Source organism: Ptychodera flava, chromosome 19 (genome assembly GCF_041260155.1).
Source record: "Ptychodera flava strain L36383 chromosome 19, AS_Pfla_20210202, whole genome shotgun sequence".
Classification (NCBI taxonomy): Eukaryota; Metazoa; Hemichordata; class Enteropneusta; family Ptychoderidae; genus Ptychodera; species Ptychodera flava.
The window spans coordinates 4,048,783-4,067,872 of NC_091946.1; the positions used below are offsets into that span (position 1 = coordinate 4,048,783).

The 19,090-nt window shown below is 36.4% G+C and overlaps 2 protein-coding genes across 2 annotated transcripts in view; one reads left to right on the forward strand and one right to left on the reverse strand.

The window, feature by feature from the left end:
• LOC139118420 (peroxisomal ATPase PEX1-like) overlaps positions 1-12,070 on the forward strand; it is a 57,822-nt gene extending 45,752 nt beyond the window's left edge. Inside the window, exons 14-20 of the mRNA XM_070681720.1 lie at positions 588-722; positions 6,569-6,693; positions 7,658-7,740; positions 8,882-8,985; positions 9,992-10,642; positions 11,107-11,234; positions 11,532-12,070. Of these exons, the coding sequence (XP_070537821.1) occupies positions 588-722; positions 6,569-6,693; positions 7,658-7,740; positions 8,882-8,985; positions 9,992-10,642; positions 11,107-11,234; positions 11,532-11,613 (1,308 nt within the window). The 3' untranslated portion in view covers positions 11,614-12,070. The remainder of the gene's footprint in view (positions 1-587; positions 723-6,568; positions 6,694-7,657; positions 7,741-8,881; positions 8,986-9,991; positions 10,643-11,106; positions 11,235-11,531) is intronic.
• On the reverse strand, positions 12,030-19,081 carry LOC139118422 (ribonuclease P protein subunit p38-like). Its single transcript, XM_070681721.1, has 5 exons — positions 18,875-19,081; positions 17,100-17,150; positions 15,243-15,368; positions 13,777-13,996; positions 12,030-13,319 (listed from the first exon to the last, which is right to left on the reverse strand). Exons 1-5 carry the CDS (start codon positions 18,943-18,945, stop codon positions 12,582-12,584), a joined length of 1,206 nt encoding a protein of 401 aa, XP_070537822.1. The 5' UTR covers positions 18,946-19,081; the 3' UTR covers positions 12,030-12,581.
• Between the last annotated feature and the right edge of the window lie 9 nt (positions 19,082-19,090).

Below are 19,090 nucleotides of genomic sequence, written 5' to 3' on the forward strand. Positions count from 1 at the left end.
AACAAAAATATTACATATTTTATCAGTCCTTGTTTGTCTGAAAAATACATTCATGTTCAGGTGTGAAATATCTACCATTTCTGTGCAAAAGATATTTAAAACTAGAAAAGTTTAATGCCGTATTTGCACAGACAGTATTGTTTTCTTGTCAACTGTTTTCTCAGCAATTTACAAAAATACCCTAAGGGTGTGAGGTTTCCTCAAGATCACTCTCAGAAGTATTGACTGATCAGATTAAACATGTTGATTTGGAAAATAAAGGCTAAAGGAGAGTGTAAAGCACCAAAAGTACACATGACACACATTAAGTATGTCCATAGACAGTAGAGGGAGACCCCTCTACTGTCTGTGGTATGCCCAGGGCCTGAATGTTTATCTTCAAACAATGCATCGCTTGTCAGTGGTGTTTTCATTAAAGCAATGCTTTATGTTGAAATTACAAACACGCTTCAAAACTCTTCAGAATTCTTTTAAAAACATTAAAATGTCATATGTTCATTATATTACTGCAATAATGTGTAGCTAATTTGAAATATTTTATTGCATAAGAATGTAACATGTACAATGTATTTCTTAAATTTTCACAGTATCCAGGTCTATTTAACAGTTGTCCATTAAGACTGAGATCAGGTCTACTGTTGTACGGACCTCCTGGGACAGGCAAGACACTGCTTGCTGGAATTGTGGCAAAAGAATGTGGCTTGCGCTTCATAAGTATAAAGGTTTGCAATATGTCTTTTTGTTGTTGAAAGTTAGGCAAAACATAAAACACGATAAAAACTAGTACAATTTATAGGGATGGCCATTTTACTGACAAACACCAAATTGTAGAATATTCAGTTGGTGATAAATATGTATTTGATTGTTTGCATATGAATGGATCATTCTCCACAAGATAGTGCCATCAACTCTATTTTCTGCAGAAATTTGCAGAACTCATTATTACATTTGCACAATTATATATTACATTTATTTCTACATAGTCATGCTTGTAATAGATGCATGTAAAGTGTAGGAATTTGCAAATTTTATGTTTTAGAAAAATTGAAAATCCACAGTGAAAAGTTACTGTAAAGTTCAATATTACTGTATGCCTTCAGAGAGTGAACTTCTACTACAAGTTCAAGAGTGCCTTATCTCTCTGTATCATGATGTATTATGAAAAGTTTATTCACACTCAAGGATGTTGCATAAAGTGAAGGAACGGAGTGATGAAAGGCTGTGGCTGGATGTTGCAACATATTTTGTTTAACACATTACTGTTTGTGGCTAAGATGATCAACGTAAACAACCATTTAGAAATAATTTTTATCACAACTGGAAGTTGTGATATAGTGGTAGTTTCAACCGGTGAAAGATGTCGTCCATTTCCGTAAACGACAAAAAGTCAAAAACCGCTGAACAGACTGCGTTGATATTTGGTACAGATATTCAGACTGGTTTCAAGGTTCCAATTCGGAAAAATGGAGCCAAACGGAGTGGCGGTTAGATAGTTTTGCGAAATTTCTAACCCCCCTTTTTAACTAATTGATTTTAGGGGTCTTTCATATATGTAGTTTTGGAATGTACACCAATCCTGCATTGTGGACTGTTTTATGAGTTGTGGAACAGAAATGAGGGTTTGATGAATGTTAGAAATATGCAGGATGGCTGATTCAGAGTATCAGAGATTTTCATGAACTTTTGGTGATAAAATTGATAAAAAACAACATATTTAATGTTTTAGATTTCTCACTTTTGTTAAGACCCTTAACATTTATTACCCGACTTGATGACATAACTAGCTGCTGGACCTGTTTACTGGCGCATTGATTTAAAGACAAAGATAGTTTTATTTTGTGATAAGAACGTGTGATTTCGTAAAACATAGTCTATTAGCCTGGAAATGTGATTGTTGCGAATATTGTTTACCCCACTGACAACAGTGTGGTTTGAAAATGGCCGGAATGGGCTATTACGGAACTTCTTTTTGTGTGTGCATGTGGATCAAAAACGTGTATGGGTGATCAACCCGTTCAGTGAGAGAACAAAGGACTCTTGGCTTTGATATCGAAATCAAGAACAGAAGACACTACCGTAGGTCAAGACAAAGGTATGGTATAAATTATCATTATTTTTATTGGAAAGAAGCTTGGTGACATTTTGTTCGTGTATTGTGCGATAGAGAAGAGTGTGGGGCATGATTGTTGTTATATATATGACGTCACGATAGGATGAGAGCGATAGGTGAGGTTGTGGTCGTGAATAGTTTTAAGTTTATTTGCATAAATCACAGAGGGACCGTGCGTAAATGTTGCGCTGAGTGTAACCATTCTCTCAAAGGGCTGTTTTCAGTGAAATGCTGCATGCTGAAGTCTCCTTCTGCAGGCCGCCTCATCAAAATGATATTGATACTATGCAAGAGAAACTTATCACTTTGAGTTGCGGCTTGATAGGGACCGTGGGTGACGTGTAGACAACGTATACACTTTAATTACAAATGGCAAAATATTGACGTCTTTGCATACTATATGTTTTTTCTTCTCATGAAATCATGTCACGATGCCTCCCCAACAGAAAACTATAGCTATAATAAAATGTTGTAAGGTGTTGAAACAATTTACCCTCCTTCCTACAAAGTTGCAATGTATTGAAACACTTTACTCTCCTTTCTACAAAGTTACAAATTCCCTGGTACGTGAAGCAAACATTGTTGCTGTTCGATACTGTGCTACAATACATCATGGACGTACTAGTAACGACCATGGAATACACTGACTGAGGCTGGGCTTGGCTTTGCCTCTAGTCCCCGTACCGGTCGTCCTTTTAGTCCAAGTTTTACCTACCTTGCTTTTATCAAATTTGGCCTGCAATTAGTCAGTTTGATAGTAAAAACCATTATTTCAAGGAAACTTTCACAAACAGAGTCATAATACAAGGAAAAAGGAGAAAAACTTGAGCTTTTCTGAAAGGTCAAATCTGGTCATCTTATGTGACCCCTTAAGTACACAATTATGGTTCAAAAGAAACCACCTAGAGAGGTCCAATAGGTACAATCTTATGGTAATAGGTATATTTCTTGGTGCTTTCCAACTAAATGGCATTTAGCTTGACTGACAGTTTTAAATTAAATTTTATTAACAGTTATGGCAAAGGAAATTGTCAACAGTAGTTGCAGTAAGCATAACCATTTCAAATCTTTTTTTAGAGCTGCAATTTTTGCATGGTTACTTAACATCAAAGCAACAATTCAAAAGTAAAACAATTAAAATTATCCATTTGGACTATTTCAAACTGCTTTAACTTTTGCAAGAAATGATGTGATTCTGAATGATTTTAATATTTCAGCAGATTCCTCCATTTTAATGATGTAATAGTGAACATCACCAGACATTTCTTGATCATATCAAATATCAAATGAAAATGTTCCTGGGCTACAATGTTATCATTATCATTAAAACTATTATTACTCTTAAAACATTTGAATTGAACAATATCATTGTGTCTTGTTTTAAAGGATTTTGGCCTAACCCTTTTTGTCTCAAGAAAAATACTTATGCTGAAGATGTTATTGAGCCTGCTTGATCACAACTATGACACAACACCACAATACTTGTATCTACCGGTACACTGCCACTATGCTACCGAATGCTTTCTTCTGCAAGGAAAATTTGTATTTGTGTGGCTAACAAAATTTGACTTCATGGCTTAAAGACTGCATAAATGTGGCACATAATTTGAGGAGCTTGTAGTGTATATGTATGATAAGTTGTCATACTGTGAACACTAACTGAATGCTGCAGAAGTATTCTGTATCTGTGGTAATATATTCATATTGCTACCAGTAATAATTCATATTGCTACCAGATTTTTAGAATTGCCACCTAATTATTTCTTGTGGCAAAAGTTTACCACCAGAAATGAAAATATTTCTATCCCTTTAATGTCATAAAAACACAGATAATTAATGTAATAAAAACTAAACAAATATTTCTAAAAACTATGTAAAAACTATCATGAACAACATACAAAACATTGTGATCCGTAAAATTAGGAACTCCTGAATGCCGAGAAAGCTGTTGCTACACTTGAGATCATAAAGTGTTTGAAAAATTTTTGAATTTGAAAGGAATTTTCATCATTGTGGTTTAACTTTTCATTTGATAAGTGTAAATGTCAAGCACTTTAATGGTCATGTTTTGCTGATATATATTTCTTTAGATGTTTTTTCCATAATTTTTCACTGTTTTGTACATTTATAGATGTAATGTCTATTTAATGATTACAAGTATAATTGTAAACTTGTTGAATGCTTATTGATTATTATAAACTGAATAATTTTTTTCTTGTCTCTCTACAGGATAGTGCTCAAGCTACAAAGTTTGCTACATCAAAAGACCATGAATGGACCTTGTGCAATGAAACCAATGAAAATACAAGTAACACTGTGGCTCAACATATTACTCATAATATGACAAATAAAAATACAGTCAAGAAAAGCAAACATAGTAACCTGTATCATGTAAACCAAAGTAACGTATGTCATAATTTAAATGTAACCAAAGAAGTACACTTGAAAGTGACACCTGTAACAACCAACAAAGTAATAGTACCAACAAACATGTAACTGATGTAACCAACAAGGGTGAACAAAGTAACTTGTACCATGTTAACCAACAAAGTAATTTGTGTCCAGATAAAAATGGAGACAATAGAAGTACATATGTTAGCAGTATTAAATAATAATAACAGCAAAGTGTAGTTGATAGCAGCAACAAACATTTAAACTATATTAAATTCTGGTACGTGGTAGTACACATCAAGGAAGTACACAATTTAGTATTGGATCCAGAGGCAAACAGTGCACATGCAATGCATTAATTTCCCTTTGTATGTCATTACAGAGGCACCTTATGACAAGAGTAGATTTAGATAAAATTCTGCACCCGGAGATGAACTATATATTTCCATCATTACAGATTTAAAACTGAATGATAAATTTGTTAATGACCTGCTCATGTTCGATGACCTACCACACACTGTCTTCATAAATCCATGGCATTATGGCATCAAAAGGGGTCAAATATATAACTTTGTGATCAGTCACCTCGCAAAAGCTATTTTTGCCATTTATAACTCACACAAGTTTTTACAAAACCAATCAGTAACTTCGGTTTTAGGGCTTCATCAATCCATGTAATTTGAATCATGGCAAAAAGCTCCAGGCTTGGAGCTTCCATCACATAATATGGAAGAGCCATCTTCCGATTGGTATGGCATTGTCCACTCACCTATGATCAACCAGGCTGTGGATATTTACATAACTATTGTTGAGACTGAGTATCCTTTGCAAACAATGAATCACTTATGATGAACTGTCCACTGTCAGATTCTGTGCTGCTGTTTACTACTAACAAGTGAGAAATTTGACAGTGGACAATTTATTATACGGGATTCATCGTTTATGCAAGGATACTCAGTATCAACAATAGTTATGTAAATATGCACAGCCTGGTTTGAGCATGGTGACTGGACAATGCCATACACACCAGAAGATGGTCCTTTCCATATCATATGTTGCAAGCTCCCAAGCTTGAAGCTTTTTTCCATGCTTCAAATTACATGGACTTGATGAAGTCCTAAAATGAAACTTCCTGAACATATGTAAAATCATCCTTGGTGAACTTCCCCTTTCAATGTATCTACAGTTTGTAACTTTATCATCATTTGCATATCCTTACATTTGCCGCAAGTTTGCTTAGCGTGATGACTTTAGCCGCTTAGATTACTTAACCCTTGGATTACTCTACAATTTTTATAATCATTTTCCATTACAATCAGAGTACATTTGCATTTTTGTTAGTATTTTATTTAGCTTCGATATTTACTTTACACTTACTACCATTACAGTAATTTTATTTACTCATTACATTTCTACCATCAACATCCATTTACAATATATTGCCTGCTTGTTTGTTCAGTGTTTATATATTGAATAAAATTTGTTTACAGTTAAAATCCATACTTGTCCCGTGTCACTTTTCCCCAGCTGTCAGCTACAAATACCAGGTGGCTATTCTTTAACATTTGAAGTGCAGGCACAATCAACAACCTCTCCTCTATGTCAGTATGTAGAGCTAACCCATTCAAACTCCCATATGGTCCAAGAGTATATGCGCCTGTGAAAACTCTTCTTATAGGTTTGAGATTGCCTGTCTTTGAGTTTGTCTGTATGTATATGATATAATTGTGCGGGTGTGTGTGCTGCAAAAACTCCACAGCCGCAGCACCTACCCATTTAGTATTTAATGTACAGGTGCACCCAGAGATAGAGTAGTTTTACAATGTGCCAGTTGTGATCAAGTGCCATTGGCGCTATTTTTTAAATTACTTTATCCCATTTCTAACCAAGTAATGTAATCATTATCTTATTATTATTAATTCCTATTGACAACATTATTAATATAGACAGAAAATAGATCCATTCTAACTCATGTCACATACAACCTAGTAAAGCTGTTAGTGTGTCAAAACATGAAAACACAGTTTATGTAACCATATTTTCCCCCAATTCTCCAATGTTGTGTAGGGTCCTGAGTTGCTGAGTAAATACATTGGTGCCAGTGAGCAAGCTGTCAGAGACATGTTTACCAGAGCACAAAGTGCAAAGCCATGTATTCTTTTCTTTGATGAATTTGACTCCCTAGCTCCAAGGTAAGTGTTCAAACAGACTCCCTAGCTCCCAGCTGAGTGTTCATACAGTCCCTGGTAGCTGCCTGTCAGTTTTAATGTTTGAACTCTCTGCTTCCCTAGATTTTGCAAAGTAAGGAACAGACAAGTAGATCTTAGGAGCAAGATAGCCAAGAATTGACTAACGATACCTCAAATACCCAGTATTGTGTTGACTTGACCTTTCACTTGCTGCAGTGTTCTCAAAATCAGTTTCCTTACATTTCTGTATATGTCCAGTATGTTAGTATGTCATCATACAGTACGTGCTGCAACTGAGCACCTTTGACTAAGGAAATTCTACTACAGAAAGCTTGTTCACAAAAGCACAGTTATAAATCCAGTGAACAAATACCCATTATTATTTTGTTCATGTACTAGCTATTCCAATACCAGTCCCTAGAGTGGACACAATTTTTGAACCATCATCACTTCTCCAATTGGAAGACAGTCACTCAGCCACCGATCTGGGATTGCCCATTGTTTAAGATGTGAAGTTTTACAATACCAATAGTATGGAAAATGTTAAAATGTTGCAATAAAATACAAGACGCAACTAAGGTGTTAAGGTTCCAAGACAAGAATTCACATTGAATTCCCTGCAAACAGCTGAGCTCTTAACTCCATTAAAGTATTTATTTTCTGGAAGCTAGAATATTTGCAAATGGTGTTATTTGTATTTTATAATCATTATTTGCATAAAGACCATGTGACATTCAATTAAAATAACCTGAAATTTTTTTCCCTTACCCCTTTGCAAATGCTGCGGTGTTTCTGGTCGAAGCCTGTGTGATCAAAATCTAACAGTATTGAAATCTTGCAAAGTGTGTCACTGTGCAATTTTTATTTATCCATATCAAGCCCTCATTTCCAGACTGGTAATAGAGGGAGTGTTACTGGAAGTTCACAAGTCTCAGACTTTTCATGTTATTTACATTTTCTTCTTCAGGAGAGGTCATGACAGTACAGGGGTCACAGACAGAGTGGTGAATCAGCTGTTGACCCAGTTAGATGGGGTGGAATCACTGGAAGGTAGGTGCAATAGCGCCCTCTCCAGGAATGAGTTTAGCTCTTTTTTGGATCATTGTTCACAAATTTGCACAGCTATATGCCACAGTTATGTCATGTAAACTGTGCACATACATGATATTATACTGTCATTTAGAGTTTAATTGTTTTAAATTGTTTGTTACTTCAACATCCCTCAGCAGCAGTTGAGATATCCAAGGTCCTATTTCAGTGATTCATTGTGTCTAGCGGAAGTTTAATACACAATTTTGTTGTCATATTATCAGCTTTTCAAACTCACACTTAGGGGAGGGGGGTTGAAGTCAAAGGCACTTAGTTTTATTTGGTCATATGCATACTTTAATTTACCAATGTCCTTTATTATCCATACCATGTATAGAGTTGATTTTATCCTTCAAGTTGCCTATTATTCTCAATGAAATACATGCCTATGGTGTCTCAATGACGGCCAATCTACACAGTTTGGCTAGGTTACAGTCTCCCACCCAATATTTGAGGAAGTGTCCCTCCTGCCTACCTATGCGCCACTCTGCTTACAAAGATGCTGAATGACAAACATGCTTGGTTTGTAAAGATCAATACACAGTACTCAAAGTCATGTCTGTGTTGAAACCAATTGTTTTATGTAATTCAGTTACGGTAGCCTCAAAGTTGAAAGTCCTAAACTTTTGCTCAAACTTTCCCTTTGGAAACTCAACCAAGAATAGACGAGGTTACCATGCAAAGAATGAAACTATAGAAACAAATTACCTTCAGTTTTTGATTCAGGATGGCTACCATCCCTGTGTTAACTCCACAGGGAAAAATTAAATTTTCAATTTTCACAAAAATAAGCTTGTAAAAACTTAAGTAGCTCTATGAGCTAGTGACAGACCAAAAAGGCATTGTGAAAATTTTAGAGTCCCAACATCTGTCTCCTGTGGTACATTCTGCCTTAAAGTGAAACCTATTCTTCTACTTTAAATATGACACCACCCTGTTAATGACATATTTTTTAAGCCATAACTTACAAGTTGAATTATACCTGTATATCAAGAACACCTCTACTGCTGTGCCCATAGCGCCCTTCTGTACTTAGTTTATGAAACCCAAATTAGTTCTAGAAACATCCACTTTGTATCCATCATTTTTGTCTTTTTATCAGGAGTGTACGTACTAGCAGCAACTAGCCGACCAGACTTGATTGACCCTGCCCTACTAAGACCAGGCAGACTGGATAAATGTTTATACTGCCCTCTACCTAACAAGGTGAGAGAAGTTGTAAGGCCATTTTGCAACTCTCATGATCAGAAAGGATTTAATTTATGTTAACAACCTTTTGTCAATGCAAAGCAATGGAATTCTATCACACTTTGAATAGGATATCAAAGATAATGGTATTTGTTCCAATGAAATAGTTTTGTGGTCATCTTGCTTGTAAACTGTAATTGCAAAAACATGTTTATAGAACAACATGCTTTTGCAAGAAAGAACTCCCATAATTTAGATTTGTTTAATTAGCAATGTTGAAGGGCCAGTTGTTGTATCTTTTTGTAATTTTTTCACTGTTTTTGTCGTCAATGTCAACATACTTTCTTGTTCTTCTTGTTCTACTCCCCAAAACATGTTGAGATATACATTGTTTGGTCTTGTCAACCCAGCCTGAACATGTACAGACTGCATTGTTATTGTTGACAAGTGAATTCTGGTCCAGGCTACAATTCAAATGTAAACAATAACAGTGCATGTTACAGGTATAGAAGCTGTGCTAACAAGCTGAATAGGAGATGTTTCAACGTACTTTGGAGAGTAGCAAGTGAAATGCGAAACAAAAATATCGCAAAAAAAATCAAAAGCTGCAGCTACCAACCCTTTTAAATTTTCTTTGCTTCATTCACAAGATGCACTGGCATTGTCATTGTGGTAGTTCTTTTGCTATGATTAATAAGAATGCAAGCACCAAGGATTGAAAAATATGTTTTATCAGATTCAAAACATAAATTTGCGAATCACCTTCTTGACAAAATTTTGTCAGACACTCATAACACAGAGCAAAGATAGACTACTACGGAATTAGAAATGTTTATATTTCATATATCTTCATCCCCAAATAAAACCATGCCATTCATAACTTTTAGGCAGCCTGCACAAATCACTCCTTTGAATTGTAGCAAATTTTTTTATCACGATGTACACAAATGTATTCATTTGTTTGATTGCAACAAGTGTCAGATTGAATTACAAAGCAATTCTATTTTTTTGTCTTCTATCACAGGAGGAAAGGCTGGAAATCCTACAAGCCCTCTCCAGATATTTGGATCTTGATGCAGAGGTACAACTCGAAACTTTGGCAGAGAAATGTGAGGGTTTCACAGGCGCTGACTTCAAAGCACTTCTTTACAATGCGCAGCTTGAAGCAATCCATAAAGCAATTGGAAGTGAAAACTATGCAATGAGTGATGACGATATGGAAAATGACCTTGAGACACTGGAGATTGCACGGAAGATGGAAGCCAATGATTGGCAGCTGACCTTCATGGAAGGCAACGGCGAGAATGGTTTTGCTGCACTTGAAAAGTGTCCTGAGGAACAGCAGTCGTTTGTCAGACAAATGAGAGAGTCAATGCAGAAGCATGTTCTTCGCCGCAAGAAACGGCAGAATGTTAACGGAAAGTTTGTCCAGGTTGGCGTAGATGATCAAGGCAACACAACTACAAATGGCAAAAACATGAATGAAATGACCGTTGGTGATGAGACCGACAGCAAACTGGAAGAGTTGGATTTTGATGATCTTCAGAGAGTCATCTACATGCCAACTGTGCGAGACGGAACCCTGGATGATATCTATGAAGTGCCAAGTAAAATAATTGAAGAGGTTAACATCATCAGGGAAAACTACTATCACCAAAAACATAAAATACATGAGGTAAATCTTTCATCTTTAACCCTTTCACCCCCAGTTCCCTGTGTACAGGTCCAACTTTACCATAGAAAACAATGGATTTGGGACAAACCATGGTGGTGAAAGGGTTAAGGTATTGGTTTTTCCGCAGTTGAGGCAGAAAATGAAAAACTATAAAATCAGTGCTCAGGAACTCTAGCCTAGTGGTGTTACAATTTTTTTCACAGGTTCTCCGTGACTGATTCATTCAGATTTGTTCAAAGTGTGATGAAATGAGTGAAGTAGAATTTCAAATACTTGCAAATAATTATTCAAATATTAGCAAAATATTATGATCAAATTGAAGGCCACTGCCATTAGTGCTATTTGTATTTTTTTTGTAAATGCAGTGGGCAAGAATGAATTTTTGAGAATGTTTTTTTCACTCACAATTTTGTTCTGAATTGGAGTACAGATTCTGTGACATTGATTTTTTATTTCCTTTGTAGACTGAATCAGAGAAGACAGAGAAGAAAGAGAAAAAATTGGTGAAAATCACCCAGGAGTATCTGATGAATGCAGCCACTTCAATGAGACCCTCTGTATCAGAGAAAGAAAAACTGAAATACCAAATCATGTAAGTCATAAATGTATTGAGAGAAAACCTTCAGTACATTCAAACGGAAAAAGAATATGTCAATGAAATAATCATGGTCTTTGTCTCTTTAGAGAAAAACACGAAAGTATTTCAGCAAATGGTTCAGTGATTTTGTTTCTTTTGAAAAAATATTGTTATGAAGGTTATTGTCAAAAACTAAAAATAAAAGTAAATGATGGGGAGCAATTTTTTGTATGATTGGAATGGTGATTATTATCCTTGTACTAGTGGAGAGACTGAATGTTTGTCTTTCTTATCATGGTGATGTGATTTCAGATATGGAAACTTTGTCAAGTCCAGAGGAGGTGACTTTGGGACATCTACACCAACTGGTGAAAAGCGTACAACACTTGCCTAGGAACCAATCAGAGACTAATTTGGGACAAACTATGGTGGTGAAGGTGTCTGGAGTTCAGGATTTTTTGTCTGGCTTTGCTAGTGTTCTTGTATGAATGACTGAATTTTGAGAACTGTGGACCAAGAACAGATAGTACATTAAAAAAAAGTTATTCCTGTGGTGTCATAACCAAACTACAATGATATCCACATGTACTTCCACTTTCTGGTTTACAGTTCTCTTTGCCTACCTTGTGATAAGAAGAGATTGATAGAGATAAGGTAGAATGTTGAGAAATACATAATGTACAGTAATACTTCCTTTAAATTTGTAATACTGAGTTTGGGCAAGGGATGACTGTAGGCAAAAATGTTATAACATATTTGTAACTTTAGAGTATACGGTAACTTTAGAATAAATTTACTAAACTATGAAGGTGCTAAAATTGTCTTTGTAATTTCAAGAAGAAAGTTACAATTTATTTCAAACTTTAATCTTACAACTTTTTATTTCATTTCAAAAATATGACTGAAATATTTTAAGATGTACTGATTTACGGTGAAAAATTATGATAAATGAGACAGCTGCTCTTTTACCGTGCAAATGATTTACGATATTCAAGTCAAAATGTTATAGAGGTAAATGGTGAAAAACACTTTTTATAAAGTAAAACTCATGACACCCCCCCCCACCCAATAGTGTAATGGTAGTTGCAACCCTATCACTCCATAGCTCCATGTGAAGGCCAAACCACGAAACTGCAAAGAATGGTGTTGCGCAAAATTTTTGAGTTTATTGACCTCTTTCATGGGTAATACTTTTGCCTTGGGTGAACATGTAATAGTTTATTAGTTGCAAATACAAAATTTTCTAAAAAGTGCAAGTGCAATAGTATTTTTTAACTGATTTGTAAAATATAAAGTGCATTTTGTATGGTTTCAGTAATTTTGAAATAAAAGAAGAATGTATAGAGAATTGTTTCATGTGTTTCACTTTTTTCTTGCTCCTTTTCGCTTTTTTCGTCGCTGGCGTTTCTCATTTGGTATTTTTTTCATTTGTTTCACGATATGTTCCTGAAACTTGGTTTTGACTTTTACTAATTTCTTCTTCTTTTTCTTTTTCTTCTTCATTTCATTTGTTGTTTGTTCAATTTTTTGTCTCTTAGCAGGTGGCTCAAAATCCACTGTTTTGTCTAAATCTGATGTGGTGTCCAAATTCAAAGGTATGAAATCTGCTTTTGGTACCGTACTGGAGAAGTCTCCACTAGATTTGTCCAGCTCAGACTGGTTTAAGCCAGTTCCATCATCTCCAGTCTGTTTCTTTCTCTTTTTCTTCTTTGTCTTTTTTGTTTCAACTTTACGTCTCTTGGCAGGTGGCTCTATGTCGCCAGTTGTGTCCAGATTTGACAGGTTTATGTCCTGTTCTGAGGCAGTAGAGTGGTTCCCACTGGATTTGTCAAGTTCAAACTGGTTCAAACCAGTTTCATCTGGTTCAGTCCTGTTCTCATCACTCACATCATTCTTGTTGATCTCATTCTCTGCAGCTACAACTGGTGCCTCTGTCTTGTCACCAAGACTATGCTTACGCTTTGCAGCATCTTTGATGGCTTCAAGTTTCTGGGCTAACACTTCCTGATGTTTTAACCATGGCACTGTTAATGATGGTGCCTTTTCAATCACAAGATCCACAAGGCTGCCGAACACAGACTTGTCTTCGTCCTCAACTTGCTGCAAGACATAAGTAAAACAACAGAAGTGACCTCCACATACTAATAACAATGTACCTCATTCCATTGACAGCTGAACAAATGGAAACTGATTCTTCCAATGCTTATGCCAGACAGAATTGACACTAAGCTTTTGGCTGATCAAGATAATATACAATCTACGGGAAATATATATTTTTCACGCTGTATCAGAGGCAATATTACAATTTAAGCATTATTCCTTTAATAACTATAATACTTTCAACGAGTTTCTGCACCTACTTGACCCAATGAGTTCTCTACAATGTCTATCTGATGGAAAGGCACAAACTACACGTACCTCACTGACTAGACTTGCCTCAAGACTGACGGCACAGAAATATCAAAACTAAGTAAATTGAAGTAAAGTGAAGCAATATTCAAAGTTCCATAGGTTAAAACCAAAGTCTGTGTGCATGATTGACAATTACAAACATTACCTTGAATCCGATGGCAAGGAGGGAAGTGAATCCTAGTATGGGTGCCAAGGTGTTGCTAAGCGATGACAAACATATCCCTGGTGTCTGACGCGACACACACAGTGGTATGAGGTGAGTTATCAGTAACTCTGGCTTGGCTGATCTGCAGACCATGACCAGTCTTAGCTGAGATCTCTCTAGACCTTTGGTGACTTCATTGATACCAAACAACAGCTGAGATCTGAAAAATTAACACAGAAACTGACCATGTGTGGTTGACAACGCTGCAATTCAAAATCCATGACAGCATGGTAATGCCACATGGTAATATAGTACGTATTATTAGTCATAATTAGCATTTAAATTAATCTTGTTATTATTAAATTTATATTTACAACATTTCTGAAATAATCTCTGAAATAATCTATTTCTGTCATCGAAGTATAAATGTATAAATACGAAACTACACAGGAATCCTGAATGATATGCAGAATCTATGCAAAGTTGGTGCAGTTACAGTATTGCAAACTGTGAACAGCATTGCGCATTAATACCTTAAAATCCCATCCAAATTGGATAGGTAGATAGGCCAAGCACTAAACCCACCTTGATTTATACCCTTGACTTGTAACATGTAAAGCCCAGTAGGGCCAATGAGAAAAGATGTGCGGATTAGTAATTGGAATGTATTCAGACAGGTCTCAAATCACTAGTCACTGATTTGACTTGCATACTGGTTCACAATGGTTCAAATATCTTGTGCATCTCACGTGCAGACATAGGTAGAGGCTAGAATGGTCATTAGCATACACTGAGTATGCTGACATAATTGACAAAACTGCCAATGGACAAGTTAGGTGCTGCTTTTATCTAACTTGACTTGATGACAACATATGAATGATAAGGTATCATTACCGATAGGATGATCATGTTTACTTCTGTTGACTTTTCAACAGGAAAGATTAGTACTGTTTTTCAGTGTTTTGAAATCTATACATAACATTCCCAGCAACATGTCCTTCATAATAACAGACAATGAAGTTACTACACTTTCCTTCGTCTGCCAGAATAAGAATTGCTAATGGGCGCTGACATTTCAATGATCAAAATAATACTACTTCATTCAAATTCTTTATTTTATTCATGGGAAACTTTCAACAACATGAAAATAACACTAAAAATGTGTACATTTGTGGAAATTACCAAAGAATGAGATACACCTGGAAATAATCAACAAAAAATCTAAAGAATTCTCTGGCAATGGTCTCTCAAAATGAACAGAATCACATTTCTGTTAGATTTCTGTATAAATCTATAAACTTCTATAGAAATATATTGAAATTTACAAAGGTTATACTTTCTATTGGACTACTTTCTCAACCTGTTCACCCCTGTTCTGTGTAAACATTACCACTGTCACAATTGATAATAATAGGTTTGGGTCAAACCATGGTGGTGAAAGGGTTAAGGTAGGTTACAGTACACACCTCAGTTTTGAATACTCTGCCTTCTTTTCACTTTCTGGATCTTTCTTTTCAGCCTGTTCCAGTTTCTTCTTCTTCTTCTTTACAGGTTTTTTTTTCTTCAGCATAGACTCCAAAGGTTGAAACACTCTGGGAATAAAATATCAGCTTATGATTAGTATGACACATTTCTCATTATCTCACTGACCCTATGACATTTCAAAAACATGTGACATATTTAAGCTCAAATTAGTAATGGCTTGTGTAATTTTGACACTTACAAAAAATACCGCAATTATACGGTGTATGCAAAAGTAAATAAGGTCTGCAACTTTAGGTACTGGAGGTCAACTTTAGCAACATACCGGTACATAGCAGAGAATGTTTCAACCATGGATGTACAAAAATAGACATCCATGGTTTGAGCAGGTCTGTTAATATGTCACAGTTCACAAACAAGGACAGGAAATGACTAATAAGCTGTTTCAGTTACTGCCACCACTCCCACACATAATAGGTACCCTGCATACAAATAGGTTAAAGGTCAAAAACCTCTTACTCAGATGTGTGGGCTGTTTCAGTTACTGCCACCACTCCTGCTAATTTGCAGGATTTCCCCTTTTTCTTACCTCATTTGCATATTTTTGACACTGACATGTTCATTTGAACAACGTCACATCTCAACCCCTGCATCTACCTGTACACCAAATACTGAGATGGTAGCTTTGGCGGTATGGGAGCCTTTGCGTGTGACGGACATACATCCGCACATACATACCCACATACATACAGACATACAGATGCCATCAACTCACCATATAAGCTCTTTTTGGTATTTATATAAATACCAAATATGAGCTAAAAAACACCTGTATTCAGACTACACAGTTGATGAGCATTAAAAGTCACTTAATAATCAAATGGAACTTGCGAAAGGTTTGAGCTTCATGTACAAATTGAGCATACTTTTAACCAAACTTCAGCCAGTTATCATAATCTATGACACTGGGTTATAATGACTAAATAAAACTTCATTTACCCTTTGAATGATTGGACTATATATTGTGACAGACTCTGGCTGGTTTCTATTACAAAATAATTTAACAAAAGTTGATGAGTAGAGTGGCATTGAATAGCTATTTATGATGTCAGCTGTAACTTAAGTCCTACTCCAGTTATTACTACATGTTTTGCCAGAAGGATGATGTACATGGTCAGATATAGTCAAAACATTATATATATATATATATAGAGAGAGAGAGAGAGAGAGAGAGAGAGAGAGGGGGGGGGGAAGACAGAGTGACAGAGAGAGACAGACAGACAAGAGACAGACAGACAAGAGACAGACAGACAGACAGACAGACACACATACAAAACAAGTGGGTAGAGGCCATTGTTTCACAGGAGACTTGAAATGTTGTAGGTTACATATATTATTACAGTTTATGCCGACTGTTTCAGCTGAGATGTTACGTTATATGAGTCAGTACGGTATGATCTTGTAATCTGCCATTTGCTGTATTTGTAACGTTTTCTTCTGTATGTATTGTACACTTCTGAACAAGATATGGGTCAGACCTGCATGTACATATCATTGTGGATTATGGATTTGCATATAGCTTACATAGCTGTAGAGGTCCACTTGTATAAACTGAGTTCACAGTTTTTCCAACAGACCTCTTACTGCTTCTTCAATGCACCCAAACTGTCACCAGAGAAAACCACACTGAATGATGTGAGCAATCTCAGGACCTGCATTAATGTGTCATTCCTGATTCTCTGTAAACAGGTCAACAAGCATCATTGATAGCAATGGGTTTGGGCCAAACCAAAATGCACGGTGACCCAATTATTCTCTGAGCTTCATGATGCTGACCTTACCTTTGGATTTCTTTCAATAATACAGCTGTGTCTCCACTCTGTAACTTGGGCCTGCAATAAATTCATATTATGAACAATTACAAGAGTTGTTACACTATGACAGAGAAATTGCATTTTACTGTTCATATATTAGGGTAGAATGCCCCTCTTGGATGCACATTTGGATTCTAAAATTTCTTCAATACATTTCTGATGTACCACTTGTGAGGCTCATTTTTTAAAAGCTCTTGAATTAACAAAAATTTTCAGAGTCTAAGTTTTTCGAAAATCCAAAATTTCAGTTTCCCTTATAACGTTAACACAAGGATGACTGCTATTTTGAATTTAAAACATTGGTAAATGTCAAGTGATTTGTTTCGTCAGTACCAAAATTTGAAAAAAAAAAAAAAAAAAAAAAAAAAAAAATATATATATATATATATATATATATATATAGAGAGAGAGAGAGAGAGAGAGAGAGAGAGAGAGAGTGAGATAAAGAGAAAGAGACTGTATACCGATTAAAATATTCATACACACAATTTCGTACATATGCATACATACTTACACAATCAAAAATATAAAATATACATGGTAATTAATATGTGCATGCTAGCTGCAGTACAGTTACTTTAGGTTTTACCAAAGATAGTAAGATGGTGATGGCACATAACCCTAGGCAAAACCTTGAACTACTGTAGTACTACTGTACGGTTCCCAGACACTTCGCACCAAAACCACTTCGCACCATACCATCTCGTCCCATACCACTTCGCACCAAAACCACTTCGCACCAAAACAACCTCGTACCAAAACCACTTCGCCCAAAAGTCATGTTCCCCAAACCACTTTGCCCGAAACTTATCGCTAACTGGTAAAGCTGAAAATGACCACCTTCCTGTCATCCTGGGACTGAAATCTTTAAAGTGTACGCATTTCGCGAAATTGACATCGTGCACGGCACCTGAGTTGTAGCATTTGCGTGTTTCTTTTTTCTTATTCTATCGTTTATGGTTTCGTTTCATGCAACAATAAATGGTTCGTGGTAGCCAAAATGTCCTATACATTAATGCTTCCAAGTTGTAGGTAAAACAACCTTATGATACGTCGAAACATCGTTGTTTCAGGACGAGTTGACGGTACTATACTTTGGGCGAAGTGGTTTTAGTACGATGTGTTACTTGGGGCGAAGTAGGGTTGGGCGAAGTAGTACCTGGGACGAGGTGGTTTTGGTACGAAATGGTTTTGGGACGAAGTTGTGTGGGGCGAACTGGTTTGGGTGCGAAGTGTCTGGACCCCCTACTGTACTGTAGCTAGTGTGAGCTCACGTGTATGTATGTATGTATACAGTGCATTTACGCAGGCACCCATAGCCAGTTTGCTATTTACTTCCAAACTCATGTTTCTTATCAGTGGCACGGTCACTGTTACAGCACAATCATAGAGGGGCCTCTGGTTAGAGCTAGCTTTGAGTGAAGGTTTCCATGTCCCCCAGCGTTACATGGCTGCGTTGGGATGGCATCATAGGAAAACACAGCCACAGTGCAGGAGCAATTCCATACTGGAGTGCAGTACAGTACAGCCATGTAAAGATTCACCATCACTGATTTTTCCTGATCTACGCTAAAGCATGTCATACTATAGTGTCTATTACTCAATTTACTGAGCTTGGTACCACCACAGGCGCTCCTTAGCTGGGTAGTCTGCTAAGTAGATCGATTTTCGGATCGATCTATTGATCCCGTAGTCGATATGCCCGCCACTGCAACCTTTAGTGAGTATTTAGCTGAACTTACCATGAAATCTTGTACGGCGAGTCTAACGAGTTTTTTACGCCGAATTTCCCTGTTGTCTTATTATTACTCATATCTGTAGTGGACTTGTCAAGAAATCATCGCACACTTGTTTGAATCCTAACCACAGACAGCATGCAGCTCCACCACATTCTACCCATATGCATGGACAGACCATTCATGCGAAGTGCTCGTTCCCGATGTGTAACCTTTGACCTA

What these genes read in the sequence shown, in the direction of transcription:
- LOC139118422 (XM_070681721.1), bottom strand. Translation starts at nt 18,945, where the DNA reads ATGAGTAATAATAAGACAACAGGGAAATTCGGCGTAAAAAACTCGTTA. An exon ending in TCGCCGTACAAGATTTCATG is followed by an intron (nt 17,151 to 18,874) that starts GTAAGTTCAGCT and finishes AATTTATTGCAG; the next exon opens with GCCCAAGTTACAGAGTGGAG. An exon ending in TTATTGAAAGAAATCCAAAG is followed by an intron (nt 15,369 to 17,099) that starts GTAAGGTCAGCA and finishes TTTTATTCCCAG; the next exon opens with AGTGTTTCAACCTTTGGAGT.